This window comes from Canis lupus, chromosome X (genome assembly GCF_048164855.1).
Source record: "Canis lupus baileyi chromosome X, mCanLup2.hap1, whole genome shotgun sequence".
In the NCBI taxonomy this organism is placed as follows: domain Eukaryota; kingdom Metazoa; phylum Chordata; class Mammalia; order Carnivora; family Canidae; genus Canis; species Canis lupus.
In genome coordinates, this window is record NC_132876.1 from 98,992,087 (window position 1) to 99,006,940 (window position 14,854).

Below are 14,854 nucleotides of genomic sequence, written 5' to 3' on the forward strand. Positions count from 1 at the left end.
TCTCTTGTAGCTCCTTATGAAAGAGAACTGCCTCAGCTACCACTTCCACGGACAGAAGAGTCAACAGAAAGGTGAGTCACTACCATTTACTAAGCATCTGCTTCTGTAGACACTAAACGAGGGGTCTGGCACAAATTCCCATTAATCTTTACTCTACTTGTTGTTGAAGAGTAACCCTAATCCCCGGAGATAGGCCATCCCATACTACTGGCAAAACTGAATGGAACAAAAAAAAAAAAACCTGAATGGAACGAAAGGGGCCACCTGCCTTGACACAAGGTCCATACTCATTCTTGGCCCGTTTCTCCCACCGCTTTATTTTTGGAACTCCAAACTTGCGTGTACCTGCCGCTGACACATGTTCCTGGGTCTATCTGTGGGTTTCTTCAACTCTGACTACTTAGATTTGCTGTTCATTTTCACTTGATTTCCCTTCCAGGCTTTGGTCCATTTCCTGACCCATACCCTATTACCCTCTGGTCTCTATTCCAGTCATACTGGGTGTAAAAGACACCCAACTCTGGGGCACCTGGGTCGCTCAGTTGGATTTCAGCTCAGGTCATAATCTCAGGGTCGTGAGATCAAACCCCATGTGAGGCTCTGCGCTGGGCATGGAGCCTGCTTAAAATCATCTTTTTCTGTCTCTCCTTCTGCCCCTCCATCCTCTCTCTGTCTCTCTGTCTCCCTTCCTCTCTTAAAAAAAATAAATAAATAAAAGGCACTCAACTTCATCTTCAGCCTTGGGGGGTGGGCAGGGGCAGGGGGCGGGGTGTCATCCTTGCTTGGTCTCCAGTAACTGGGGAGTATGGAAAAAATTGAAATAATCAGGCAAGGTAGATATTATCATCCCAATTTTACAGATGAAGAAACTGAGTCCCAAACTTAATTTGGGTAATTGCTTAAAGCTAGTATATTGTGCAGCTAGGTGTCTCAGCTATTGTTAACACACATTATTTAAAACTTAAGAAACAAGGGATAAATTGACCTGTGTCAGGGACCAAGAGTTTCTGTTCCTTTCAAGGCTCCTTCTAGCTGGACTAAGAATCAAACTGGGGGCACCTGGGTGGCTCAGTTGATTAAGCATCTTACTTTGGCTCAGGTCATGATCCCAGGGTCCTGGGATTGAGCCCCACATCACCCCGAGTCACCCCAACTCGGGGTCCCTGCTCAGCGAGGAGTCTGCTTCTCCCTCTCCCTCTGCTCATGCTCTCTTGTCTCTCAAATAAATAAATGAATAAATCTTTAAAAAATTAAGAAGAATCAAACTGACATAAAACAGATTAACAGAAGAAAATAAAATTCAATAGTGTATGTACAAGGAATCCACACAGAAGTGGAAATTCCAAAGACAGTCAGGCAAGATGAGGTCTATATGTCATCCAGAACTAAGGAAGAGTGGGTAGGGGTCTGGGACTTCAGAGGAAAGAAATATAATTCACAGGACAATAGGAAGAGCAGATGTTTGGTAATTAGAGGTTTGTCCTGCCATACTGATGGGCCCCTCAGAGTTTACCTCTGCTAATAATCCTTATTCTGGGAAAGACCCCCAATTTAGATTCTTCTATGTAGTTAAGAGAGAAGCAAAAGTTCCTCTTGAGCCCACAGGGTCTCAAATGCCTTCAACTCAGAATAATCTTCATGCCAAAGTGACCCATTTTGGGGTGGCCTTCCCCTGGCCCCTACAGTTGCATGTCCTTTCAAAGCCATCTTGGATGTTGACAGGATACCCAAGGATTATTTAATTTAGAGGATATATATCTGAGTGTGGCTGCCATTTATCATTAATTAAGGGCTCAGACTCTGAAGTTATATGGTAATTCTGTGCAGTAGAAAATATAGCCCCCAAATTATTTTCATTGCCCTTTGAACATTAATCAGTTTTGTCTCTAACTTTGTAAATTTATTTCAAACTGCCTTTCCTGGTGGACTATAAATATGCCAGTCCTCAAAATGCTCTTTGAACCAGCATTACCATCTTATTGATCCCCTCGCTAATGAGTTGAATAAAATCTCTGACATACATCCATTCCATATTTGTATGAGCACTATGTTTTTAACTTTTGAAAATCACACTTTGACACTATGATGTTCTACTTCAAAGTCCTTGGTCTTTCCCAGTGATACTTAATGACCTTTCAAGATGGGCATGGTGATATATATTGGAACAGGAATAATGTTGTCACCCCCTGAGGTTAATTTTCTCTAGACTTGAAATAAATAGCTTATACTACTTACCTCATGTCACAGATAGGCCTCCACCTTGGCCCAAGTGTTTGAGAAGAGCTTTCCTCTTGCAGAGACTTCTGATAAAGGGAACAGCTTGGGGACAGCCCAGGTGGCTCAGCGGTTTAGTGACCCCTTCAGCCCAGGATGTGATCCAGGAGACCCGGGATCGAGTCCCACATCAGGCTCCCTGCATGGAGCCTGCTTCTCCCTCTGCCTCTCTCTCTCTCTCTCTGTGTCTCTCATGAATAAATAAATAAAATCTTAAAAAAAAAAACAAAATAAAAATAAAAATAATAATAAAGGGGACAGCATGGGTACAATGACCATGAGATCTATCTAAAAAATTATTTCTGAAGTTTCTAAGATCTTCAAATACAGCCTATGTCATTGAAGCAGAGGCTTAAATTCCTCTTTGAGGTTTCTTTTGGATTTGGAAGCATCTGGGATACCTAAAAGTAAAGTCAAGATCCTATTCTGGAACGGACTTTGAAGAGTAGGGGGAGGAGCAGAGGGAGAGCGTCTTTAAGCGGACTCTCTGCTGAGTGTGGACCCCAACGCAGCTGGATAGAGCTCATGACCCATGTGACTACGACCTGAGCTGAAACCAAGAGTCAGATGCTTAGCTGACTGAGCCACCCGTGTGTCCCTAAATTAAGTAAGGATAATAGCTGAAGAATAGTGGAATGTGCCCCCCCAAATTTTCCTCTTTGGCAAAAGAACTATTTTGAGGTGGCATATTTTTGAGAAAAAGTAGACACCGGAGAAGCTCTTAAAGTAAAATATGCCCTTTTGTGAGAAAAATTTACATCTAGAAGATTAATCTCCATTTGCAAGCATGTCTCCCTCTCAGTACCAAGAAGGGAAGGATGACTCTTAATTGCAAGAAACCCATGAGAATGGGCAACCCAGGTGGCTCAGCCGTTTAGCGCGGCCTTCAGCCCAGGGCATGATCCTGGAGACCCGGGATAGAGACCCACGTTGGGCTCCCTGCATGGAGCCTGCTTCTCCCAGTGTCTCTATCTCTCATGAATAAATAAAATCTTAAAAAAAAAAAAAAAACTCGTGAGAAGGCAAGGACTTAAATCTGTGTAACAATCTGGGTTTTTCTGTTAGTTTTCCATACCAAGCCTCCCCCAGCCACCACATCGTTCTTTTTGTCTTTAGCTGACTTTGCTATTTAAAGTGGTATCTTAGGCCATTTCAGAGAGTTTTACTCAGTTTTCCTGGTCTGTCCCATGTATACAGGAGTATGCATATTATTAAACTTTTGTTTTTCTCCTCTTAATGTCTTTCATTGCAGATGGTCTCGCCAAGAGCTCAGAAGGTAATCTGCCTTACATGGTTATTTGAAGTGGGTAGTTACTGAAAGGATGTATAAGGAGGCTTCTAGGATTCTGGAAATATTCTCTTTTTTGATCTGGATATTACCTACGTGTGCATGTACACTTGGTGAAATTTTGTAGAGCAATGCACTTGCAATTTGTACATTATATCTATGTTGTATTTTATTTTTTTTCTATGTTGCATTTTAATTAAAAGTTTGCATTAACATGGAATGGGGATACATGTGATTTGGATTAAGGACTCTGCTTGTCATAATGAGCCCTGGGTGATGTATGGAATTATTAAATCACTATATTGTAAGCATGAAACTAATAGAACACTATGTCAACTACACTGAAATTAAAATTTTTTTAAATGTCTACATTGTGGGACGCCTGGGTGGCTCAGCAGTTTAGCGCCTGCCTTCGGCCCAGGGCATGATCCTGGAGTTCCAGGATCCAGTCCTACATTGGGCTCCCTGCATGGAGCCTGCTTCTCCCTCTGCCTGTGTCTCTGCCTCCCCCTCCCCCCCCGTGTATCTCATGAATAAAAAAATAAAATCTTAAAAAAAAAAGTTTACATTGTTATTCCACTTTCCTTTTGCACTAGGGATACTTCTCTTCAGTGAACTCAGGGTTTAGAAAAAATTCCAGGTTGGGAAGTGTCTTGTATATCACTTTTGCCCCGGCTGACCAATTTCTCCCAGTTGGCTTGGGACTTTCCTGGGTGGTTGCTTTTTTTTTTTTTTTTAAAGATTTTATTTATTTATTCATAGAGACAGAGAGAGAGAGGCAGAGGGAGAAGCAGGCATCATACAGAGAGCCTGACGTGGGACTTGATCCAGGGTCTCCAGGATCACCCCCTGGGCTGCAGGCGGTGCTAAACCGCTGCGCCACCTGGGCTGCCCCTCCTGGGTGGTTGTTGTTGTTGTTGTTGTTAAGTAGGTCACACCCAGCATGGAACCCAGTGTGGGGCTTGAACTCCTGACCCTGAGATTAGGATCAAGACCTGAGTGGAGATAAAGAGTTGGACACTTAACTGACTGAGTTTCCCAGGCACCCCCTTTCCTGTTCTTTTTTTTTTTAAAGATTTTATTTATTTATTCATAAGAGAGGCATTCAGAGAGAGAGAGGCAGAGACATAGGCAGAGAGAGAAACAGGCTCCCTGCGGAGAGCCTGATGTGGGACTTGATCCCAGGACCCTGAGATCACAACCTGAGCCAAAGGCAGATGCTAAACCACTGAGCCACCCAAATGCCCCTCCTGGTTTTTGTACTGAAAGTTCAGTGGGTCACCCTATTTCTGCCTATAAATAGAATATAATTTGGGGAAGGAATTATTAACTAAATTAACTAAAAAGAATTGACTAACTTTCTGGATGGATACATTATAATCTTCACATATCATACAATGCTTATCATTTACTCTTCATCACCATCAACGAAAGATATCTGTTTGGAAAATCAAAGACACTATATCACTTTGCAAAGTCAGAAACTACATTAATCTAAAAGCTTGAGTCAGACATGAGCACGCACACAGAACCATCTGTTCTAGATCCAGAGGGAGCCATTCAGTTGGAAAGTTTACTTTTAAAAAGGTCAAGTTATTCTCCCTGAAGTTCCTGTAGACAAGTGATTTTAGAGATAGAGGCCCCTTGAGATCTAAAGGAAATGCTATTATAATATAAATCAACCTCACGCAACCCAGCCTGTGACATTTGATACCAGAGAGAATATGACCAAAAAATACACAGCACCACTCTGGCTTTTCTCAAACAGAAAGGGAACTGTCAGAGACAACTATAACTTGCAAAGACAAAACCCAAATCATGTTGATTTCCATTTATAGGATGAAGGCCGAAGATGCTGGGGGTCCAGTGGTAGGGCTTGACTGCAGGATAGCTACCGAACAGAAATATTGAGTTCAATCTTGGCTGGACATTTCCAAAATGGGAAGCCAGAGAAGATCCAATTTAAATGAACTTTTGTCAATAAATCCCTTAAACCGGGATCCCTGGGTGGCGCAGCGGTTTGGCGCCTGCCTTTGGCCCAGGGCGCGCGATCCTGGAGACCCGGGATCGAATCCCACATCGGGCTCCCGGTGCATGGAGCCTGCTTCTCCCTCTGCCTGTGTCTCTGCCTCTCTCTCTCTCTCTCTGTGACTATCATAAATAAATTAAAAAAAAAATTAAGTCCCTTAAACAAAATGTTGTTCCTTTAATGTCTTCTATTACATAGTGATTAAATGGGCCCTCATGCAGCTCTGATTAAAAACATTTAAATGTTCCCTCCAAATTGCTTTGGGAGAACAATCTCATGTCAAGGAAACGAATTCAAAAGGACATCCCTATAAGGGCTGAGGGAAATTTGCACATTCCATCCACAATTTGAAAAATATCAGGCTTTGGATTACTTTTATAAGTTTACAAAATAAATTAAAGAAGCCCAATACTGAGTGAAGTGATATTTAGACAGTCCCCATACACATTTAGTCTTTAAAACTATCCGTTTTTTTTTTTTAAAGATAATCTCTGCTCCCAGTGTGTGGCTCGAACTCATGACCTTGAGATCAAGATTCATGTTCTACTGACTGAGCCAGCCAAGTGGCTCTAAAACTATCCTTTAAACATAGGTGATTACCAATACTCTTCAGTAGAATGTACTTGTTTACCAGAGTAAACTATTGGACTAGTGTGTTTTATAAGTATTAGCTTTTATAAAGTATCTCCTTTTCAAAGGCAGTGCTTTGACCTTTTGCCTTCATGACTCTTGGACACACTGTATTTAAACTCCGCACATGCACAGCTTAGTATTCAGCTACAGCTCTCAAAGGGACCCCTGTGTAGGTTTTCGGATCTCTTCGGATCTCAGGTTTTCGGTGAGTCCCCTCACCCTCGAGTACTTCACCCAGCATACACATCTCCCTTCAGGGGACAATCTTTCTGTACTTCATCAGTGAAAGGGAACAGAATTGGCCATCCCAAAATATGCCTCTTTGGCATATTGATTATTTTAGGCTGATTATTTTTAAGAATCTTCAGACACAAGAAGATCTCTAAAAACAGTTACCCTTTGGTTTTTTGTTTTATTTTTAAAGATTTTATTTTTGGGCACCCTGGGCGGCTCAGCGGTTTAGCGCAGCCTTCAGCCCAGGGCCTAATCCTGGAGACCCGGGATCAAGTCCCACATCAGGCTCCCTGCATGTAGCCTGCTTCTCCCTCTGCCTGTGTCTCTGCCTCTCTCTCTCTCTCTCTCTCTCTCTCTCTCATGAATAAATAAATAAAATCTTAAAAAAAAAAAAGAAAGAAAGAAAAATAAAGATTTTATTTTTAAGGAAATCTCTACACCCAACATGAGGCCATCAAACTCATGACCCCGAGATCAAGAGTCACCCATTCCACCCACTGAGCCAGCCAGAGGCCCCCCCAGAAGTTGCCCTTTTGCAAGAGACATTTACATTTATAAGGGATATCTCTATCTATCAGGGTGTCTCCCTCTCTTGGCCAGGATGAAAAGAATGACTTTAGAAATCTCTAGAAATATATCAGTGGAGAAGACAAGGACTTAAAATCTGTAGAACAACCATAACCTTGTCTATTGTGCTTTCCTGGTAACCTCCTGTAACTAACTACATGCCCCAACATTTTCTCTTTTTTAGGTAAACTCTACCTGCAACGTGGGGCTTGAACTCATGACGCCAAGATCAAGAGTCGTGTGCTTTACTGACTGAGCCAGACAGGAGTCCCATATTCTTTTGTCTTCAGCTGGATATGGTATTTAAGGTGGTAGCCTGAGTCATTTGGGGGAGTTAACCAGTCTTCCTGGGTGCCTCCCATGTGTACAGGAGATATACATGTTACTAAACTTCTGTTTGGTTTTCTCTCATTAATCTGTCTTTTACTATGGGGGAGAGTCTCAGCCAAGAACATAGAATAGAGGTAAAAGTTATTTTTCATCATCTACATAGGCAATGATATGCAGTAGAACAGTTTGCTTGACCTTGTGTCCACTTGGGAAAGGACTCCTCAGCCTTTTCCACATGTGACTCTGAATTCTTTGCTCCAAATGAATTATCTAGCAAAAGCCATAGCTTAACACAATTGTGGGGAGCATACATGATCCAAGGGGAGCCACTCAACTAGAGTTGTGTGATGTCTAGGCCTCATCACTTGCTCTGGTTCTATTTCTGTTCATGTGTAATGAAGATTGGTCACTTGTTCACATTGCCCTTAAAGCCACAGTTTCTATGCTTTTTTTGATTGTTTACCCTATCAGTAATAAGATTTTCTATCACAATCTCCAATATATATACAGACTTTTACATGTATCAACACATGCACGCACACAAGAATTTTATTAAGTTTAAAATATAAATTATATATAGAACTTTTCTCTCTCTGCCCCTCCCCTTCTCTAAAATACATAAATCCTTTTAAAAAATGCATATAGGTTAAAAGTGAAAGCATGAGAAACTATATGCCATGCTAACACTAATCAAAATAAAGCTGGAGTGGTTGTATTAGATTTTGGAGCAAAAAATAATACCAGGGATAAACAGGGTCATTTCCTAATGATAAAGCAGTCAATTCATCAATAGTATGTAAGTCATAAATGTTTATGAACTTATTAACACAACTTTAAAATACCTGAAGCACAGGACACCTGGGTGGCTCAGTGGTTTGGCACCTGCCTTTGGCCCAGGGCATGATCCTGGAGTCCCAGGAACAAGTCCCACATCGGGCTCCCTGCATGGGGCCTGCTTCTCCCTCTGCCTGTGTCTCTGCTTCTCTCTCTGTGTATCTCTCATGAATAAATAAGTAAAATCTTTAAAAAATAAAAAATAGGGGGATCCCTGAGTGGCGCAGCGGTTTGGCACCTGCCTTTGGCCCAGGGCGCGATCCTGGAAACCAGGGATCGAATCCCACGTCGGGCTCCCGGTGCATGGAGCCTGCTTCTCCCTCTGCCTGTGTCTCTGCCTCTCTCTCTCTCTGTGTGACTATCATAAATAAATAAAAATTTAAAAATAAATAAATAAAATAAAATAAAATGGGCAGCCCGGGTGGCTCAGCGGTTTAGTGCCGCCTTAAGCCCAGGGTGTGATCCTGGAGACCCGGAATTGAGTCCCCCGTCGGGCTCCCTGTGTGGAGCCTGCTTCTCCCTCTGCCTGTGTCTCTGCCTCTCTCTCTCTCTCTCTCTCTGTCTCTCATGAATAAATAAATAAAATCTTTTAAAAAATAAAATAAAAAATAAAATAAAATAAAATAATAAAATAAAATAAAATAAAATAAAATAAAATAAAATAAAATAAAATAAAATAAAAAATACCTGAAGCAGGGGCACCAGCGTGGCTCAGTTGGTTTAGCGGCTGACTCTTGATTTCTACTCAGGTCATGATTTCAGGGTCCTGGAATGGAACTCTACACAGCTCCATGCTCAGCATGAATCTGATCGGGATTCTCTCTCTCTGCCCTTCCACCCATTCCTACCATCTCTCACTCTAAAATAAATAAATGAATAAATCTTTTTTAAAAATTTAAAAAATAGAATCCCTGAAGCAAAAATTGATAGAACTAAAAAGTCGAGTACTAATAATTACAGTCAGATATTTATTTATTTTTTTTTTTTTACAGTCAGATATTTAAATATCCCCCTCCAATAATTAATCGAACAAATAAACAGAAAATCAGCAAGTATGTATGGAGAAGCACATAATCAATTCACATGCCCCAATTAACATTTATAAAATATTCTGTCCACCAAGAGTAGTATATGCAATCTTTTCAAATATACATGGAATATTTACCAAGATAAACCACAGCATGGGTCATAAAGCAAGTCTCAATAAATTAAAAAGGATTCAAATTATGCAAAGTGTGTTATAGGACCACAATGGAATTAGATAGGAAACAGAGGGACGCCTGGGTGACTCAGCGGTTGGGCATCTGCCTTCAGCTCAGGGCATGATCGCGTGCCTGGATCGAGTCCCGAGTCCGGGCACTGCACCGGGCTCCCTGCATGGAGCCTGCTTCTCCCTCCGCCTGTGTCTCTGCCTCTCTCTGTGTCTCTCATGAAAAAATAAATAAATAAATAAATAAATAAATAAATAAATAAATAAATCTTAAAAAAAAAAAAAAAAAGAAAGAAAGCAAACAGAAAGATCTCTAGAAGATTCTCAAATGGGATCCCTGGGTGGCACAGCGGTTTAGCGCCTGCCTTTGGCCCAGGGCGCGATCCTGGAGATCCGGGATTGAATCCCACGTCAGGCTCCCGGTGCATGGAGCCTGCTTCTCCCTCTGCCTGTGTCTCTGCCTCTCTCTCTCTCACTGTGTGCCTATCATAAATAAATAAAAAATTAAAAAAAATAAAAATAAAAAATAAAAATAAAAGAAAATTCTCAAATGACACAACTCTAAATAATTCATCGACAAAAATAGAAATCTAGAAAAATTAGAAAGCAATTTTAGGGATGCCTGGGTGGCTCAGTGGTTGAGCATCTGCCTTGGGCTCAGGACATGATCCAGGAGTTCCGGGATCGAGTCCCACATCGGGTTCCTGCATGGAGCCTGCTTCTCCCTCTGCCAATGTCTCTGCCTCTCTCTGTTATCTCTCATGAGTAAATAAATAAAATCTTAAAAAAAATAAAGTACTTTTAACTCTATGAAAGTGCAATATGACCTAGTAGAATTTGCAAGATGCACCTAAAACAGTACTTAGAGGGAAAGTTACAGCACTAAACACTACATTACAAAAGAAAACCCTGAATTCAATGAGCTGTTTCCAGAATTAGCTGGGAAATTAAAGGACTATAGGAGTCACGTACAGAGATTCTCTGGACATGGATGTTCTTTCCTGAAGATTCTTATTCTTGGCCTCTTTTGGTAATTGGCAATGACAAATGGGCCACATCCCTTCTCTTTTTCACTGCTCCTCAGCTAGGAAGAGGCTCCCCATTCCCACTTCCATCACCTTAGAAGACTGAGCAGAAACCAGATTCAGGCTCAGGAAAAAGAACACACGAGAAAGGCCTTTCAGGCCAGTTTCTGATCTAGGCAAAACTAGAGCTCACTCCACACAAGTGATACCATCTGCCTCACCTGGGCCAAGATGTCCACACAGAGGTTTGGGGGCCAAAGTACTACAGAGTGTATATTAGACTGCTTGGGCTGCCATAAAAAAATGATAGGCTGGGTGACTCAAACAGCAGAAATTTATTTTCTCACAATTTTGGTGGGAAGTCTAAGATCAAGATGCTAGCCAATTCAGTTCCTGCTGAGAGCTCTCTTCTCGGATTGCAGATGACCAAATTCTGTCCTCACAGGGCCTTCCCTCAGAGCAAGTGCACAGAGACCAAAAGAGATGGTTCTCTTGCCCTAATAAAGCCACCAAGTCCATCAAGAGGGCCCTACTCCCAGGGCCTCATCTAACTCGGGCTCCTCTCACAAAGGTGCAGGTCTCTGAATACCATCACATGAGGACTTCAACATATAATGGGGGGAGGGCACCAATCGTCAAATAGTAATAGAGTTCCTACTAACTAGCTCTTCCAGACATCTGTAGTGGCTTGTGGAAAATTCTGGGACTTTGGTTCCAGTCATCATTACTTCCTTCAAAGACCCAGGAAATATGTTGTTTTGGACACTAGAAAAGATGCCCTTTATTAACTCAAGGCCCATAATAACATTTCAACATTAGCACAATGTCCTTAACAAGAAGGGGAAAAGGCTGCAAAAGGAGGTGAGGGGCAGAGAAGGAACTGCAGCACAGCTAAATGCTAATGGAACAAAAGCAGGATTTATCCAATGTGACCTTCTTATTCATCAAGGACCTTCAGGCCGGGGCTCTTCCAATCATCAGGTGTGGGACTTTGGACAGGTTAGATCTTGAAAGCTCAATTTCCACATTTGTAAAATGAGAAGAGTAATAGAAACCACTCTCATATTTGTTGTGAGACCGGAAGACTATATGAAGAATGCTTGGAAATATTAATTTCAGTGTTATGTTGCCAATCATGTGGGTCAGTGTCTTCTCAGTCATTATCTCCCAGAGACACACATCTAAAACACTGTTTCACATAATCGGGCTCTCACACTTTGTGCCCCTCCTCCTCTCTCCTGGTATGAATATTTAGAGACATCAAATTGAGGTGAAGTATCTTCTCACCCAGTCTGAATGCTTTCATGAATTTTAATGGTCTGAATTATATAATCCCACCATGCCTTCTCCTTGTAAGGAATCAAAAAGATCCACTCTATTCCAACTACTTTGGTTAAGTATTTTCCAGTGTATTTTAGGATGATGAAAAAGAAAAATCCATTAATTTATTAACTCAATAAATATGTATTGAGCATCCACCAAGTGTTGCTCTAGGTACCAGCCATATAGCAGTGAACAAAATACATCAAAGTCCCTTATACGTCACACCAGTAGAAATAGTTATAACGATAGAAACTTCTATCTATGGGATGCCTGGGTGGCTCAGCAGTTGAGCGTCTGCCCTCGGCTCAGGGCGTGATCCCGGGATTCGGGATCGGGTCCCCATCGGACTCCTTGCAGGGAGCCTGCTTCTCCCTCGGGCTGTGTCTCTGCCACTCTCTGTATCTAATGAATAAATAAATGAAAATCTTTTTTTTTTATTTTTTTTAAACTTTTTTTTTTTTAATTTTTATTCATTCATGATAGGCACACAGTGAGAGAGAGAGGCAGAGACACAGGCAGAGGGAGAAGCAGGCCCCATGCACCGGGAGCCCGACGTGGGATTCGATCCCGGATCTCCAGGATCGCGCCCTGGGCCAAAGGCAGGCGCCAAACCGCTGGGCCACCCAGGGATCCCTCTTTTTTTTTTAAATGATAGAAACTTCTCAAAGTCTCTTGACTTTGTTCCGGACATTCTATTTAGAATGATCACTGTCTCCATTCTCAAATAAAATTGGTATTTGATTTGTATTTTGACGGTGCAAACTAATGAAGCTTTTTTTTTCAGTGCTAGAGATGAAGGAATCTGGAGTAGATTTATTACATGAAATGAACATCAAGAAAATGACATATAAAGAAAATGAACATGCTGAGAAGAGAAAGAAAAATCTCTGTGACAATCATTCATTTTTCATCCTCTATAAAGGTTTATCTTACACTGTAAGAAGGGAGGAAACATCATGAAGTATTTAGAATATATTACAAGCTACAGATCCACATTCAGTGAATCTAAAAGAGAATAAAATAATTTCAGAAGTAACTTAAGCAACCTGACAATCATATTGAAAAATTCTAACAGTACATGGGTTTTCTCAACTTCAGTTTCTAAAGTCACTGCCTAGCTGTTCTACCAGACTTTCAAAGTCAAATTTTTGAGAGGGCCCAGAAAAATCAGCCTTATTGCTAGTTATAGTATCATCTTTGAGCATTCATATCAATCATACCCAAAACTAGCAAAAGTTTAGCTGCAACTTTGGGGGGGTGGGGCGGTCTTGGTTTCCTTTTTCATAGTGAGTCCCATGACACTGTACGATATGGCAATCTGAGGAAGCCAGTTTTCTGTTTCGCTGGCCCCATGCCTCCTACAAGTTGCTGACTCACTTTATGGAGTGGAATTAAGAACCTGTCTGAATCAATAGGCATTTGTGGCAGAGAGTGCTAGTCGTACCAACAACCATCTTCTCTTTCTTCTAAGGAAATAGAAAATTCAGCTAGGCACAGCATTAACAAAGGTCAGCAAGATCTTGGAAAGTGCTCATAGGCCTCAGAAGAACAGCATTGGGGTAAATAAGAAATATGTATAATGTTGAACAGTGTCTGCTGCATCTTGCTACTTTTAGCAACACCCTACAGAGGGATGGACCCAGCCAGAGATAGTCTGAGGCGGGGAGGGGGTGGGGGTGCAAATCCCTACCACTAGTTGCACGCATTCCATGGAGCTAGGGCAGCTGCAGGAGGGCACCCAGGGGTGCAGGGCACGACAGAGTCTTGGGCAGTTGCACATCTCGGTCAAGTTCTCGGGGTCTGTGAACCCATTAATCCCCAGGCCCTGCTGCTTCCTGCCTCCTTCGCCCCAGGAGTTCGTGGCCAAGACAGACTCTTGCTGCCCTGAGGCTGACCCCCTGGAACTGGTTCTTCTAAATGAAATTGACAACCAGCAAACAGACCAGAAGCCTATTAAATATTAGAGAGGATCTGAAAGCCAAAGAAGCCAAAAAGCAGGTTTGCAAATGCCTGTGATGATTAGATCTTGCACAGGAAAGGAAAAATTACTTCCCCTTTATCTTTTTAGGTTCTTGGCTGAGACCCTCCCTCCCCCATAATAAAAACACAGATTAAAAGGAGAAAGACAAGTTTAATGACATACATACCTCCTGTATACATGGCAGAGACCCAGGAAAAGTGAGTAACTCCCCAGAGTGGCTGCAGCCATCCCTTTAAATACCAGCTTCAGCAAAAGCCCAAATATGTTGGGGGGGGGGTGGGGAGTCGGTTACCGGAGGCCGTCAGGCAAAGCACGGTAAACAAGGGTGTAGTTGTCATGCAAATTTAAATCCCTGCCTTCTCTCTGGATGACAGTTTCTAGAGATTTGGAGTCAACCACCTCTTCCTGGTACACAGGAGGGAGCCACCCTTACAAATGCAGATTCCTTTTAGACATGTAAAGTCGCTCCCAAAAGTGTGAACTTCTACTCGGTTTTCAGAGCTTCTCCCAGGTCTGCAGTTTCTTAAAAATAATGGGGCCTCGAATAATCCTTAGGCCGAAGAGGCTGGCTTTGCAGTGGCAAATTCTGCTCCTCTCCACCTTCAAGCAAATGTTAGGGCCCCCAAACTGCTCAGCGCAGAACAGACCAATCCCCAAGAAAGGCCCACTGCGAATGTGGCCATCAATAATCAATGGCAGTGAACCTTCCGGAGGGCCACAGAGGACAATGGACAAGGGTTTTCTTTAAGGGAGCAGAGCTGAGGGCTATCAGATGAGCTAACCAAGGAATCTGATCCAGTGCTAGGACAAGGAGCTTTTGCTCTCCCAGCCAGTCGGACTCAGTAATCGCCAGGAACTGCCGACTGCCAGGCATTGTCACTCCTGTCTTTCCAGTAGCACTGTTTCTGTTGCCACCCTGCTCCTACTCTACCATGATGCCGTGGAGAGAGCACATCACTTGTCTTATTTTTTACAGATTGCAGGACCACAAGAAGATACGTTTGTACCTGACATAGGGGATCACACATCCCCCGGAGATCCTGAACTTTGAAATCTAAGTGGCATAGGGAAGGAAAAATAATTCTCTCTGTACTCCTCTCTCGGTTCTTGGCTGAGGACCCCCCCC

The 14,854-nt window shown here is 42.3% G+C and overlaps 1 protein-coding gene across 1 annotated transcript in view; it reads right to left on the minus strand.

Moving 5' to 3' along the window:
• Window positions 1-14,490, minus strand: part of LOC140627529 (uncharacterized) — a 92,770-nt gene extending 78,280 nt beyond the window's left edge. Inside the window, exon 1 of the mRNA XM_072815907.1 lies at window positions 13,895-14,490. Coding sequence (XP_072672008.1) covers window positions 13,895-13,956 — 62 coding nt within the window. The 5' untranslated portion in view covers window positions 13,957-14,490. The remainder of the gene's footprint in view (window positions 1-13,894) is intronic.
• Window positions 14,491-14,854: the final 364 nt, after the last annotated feature.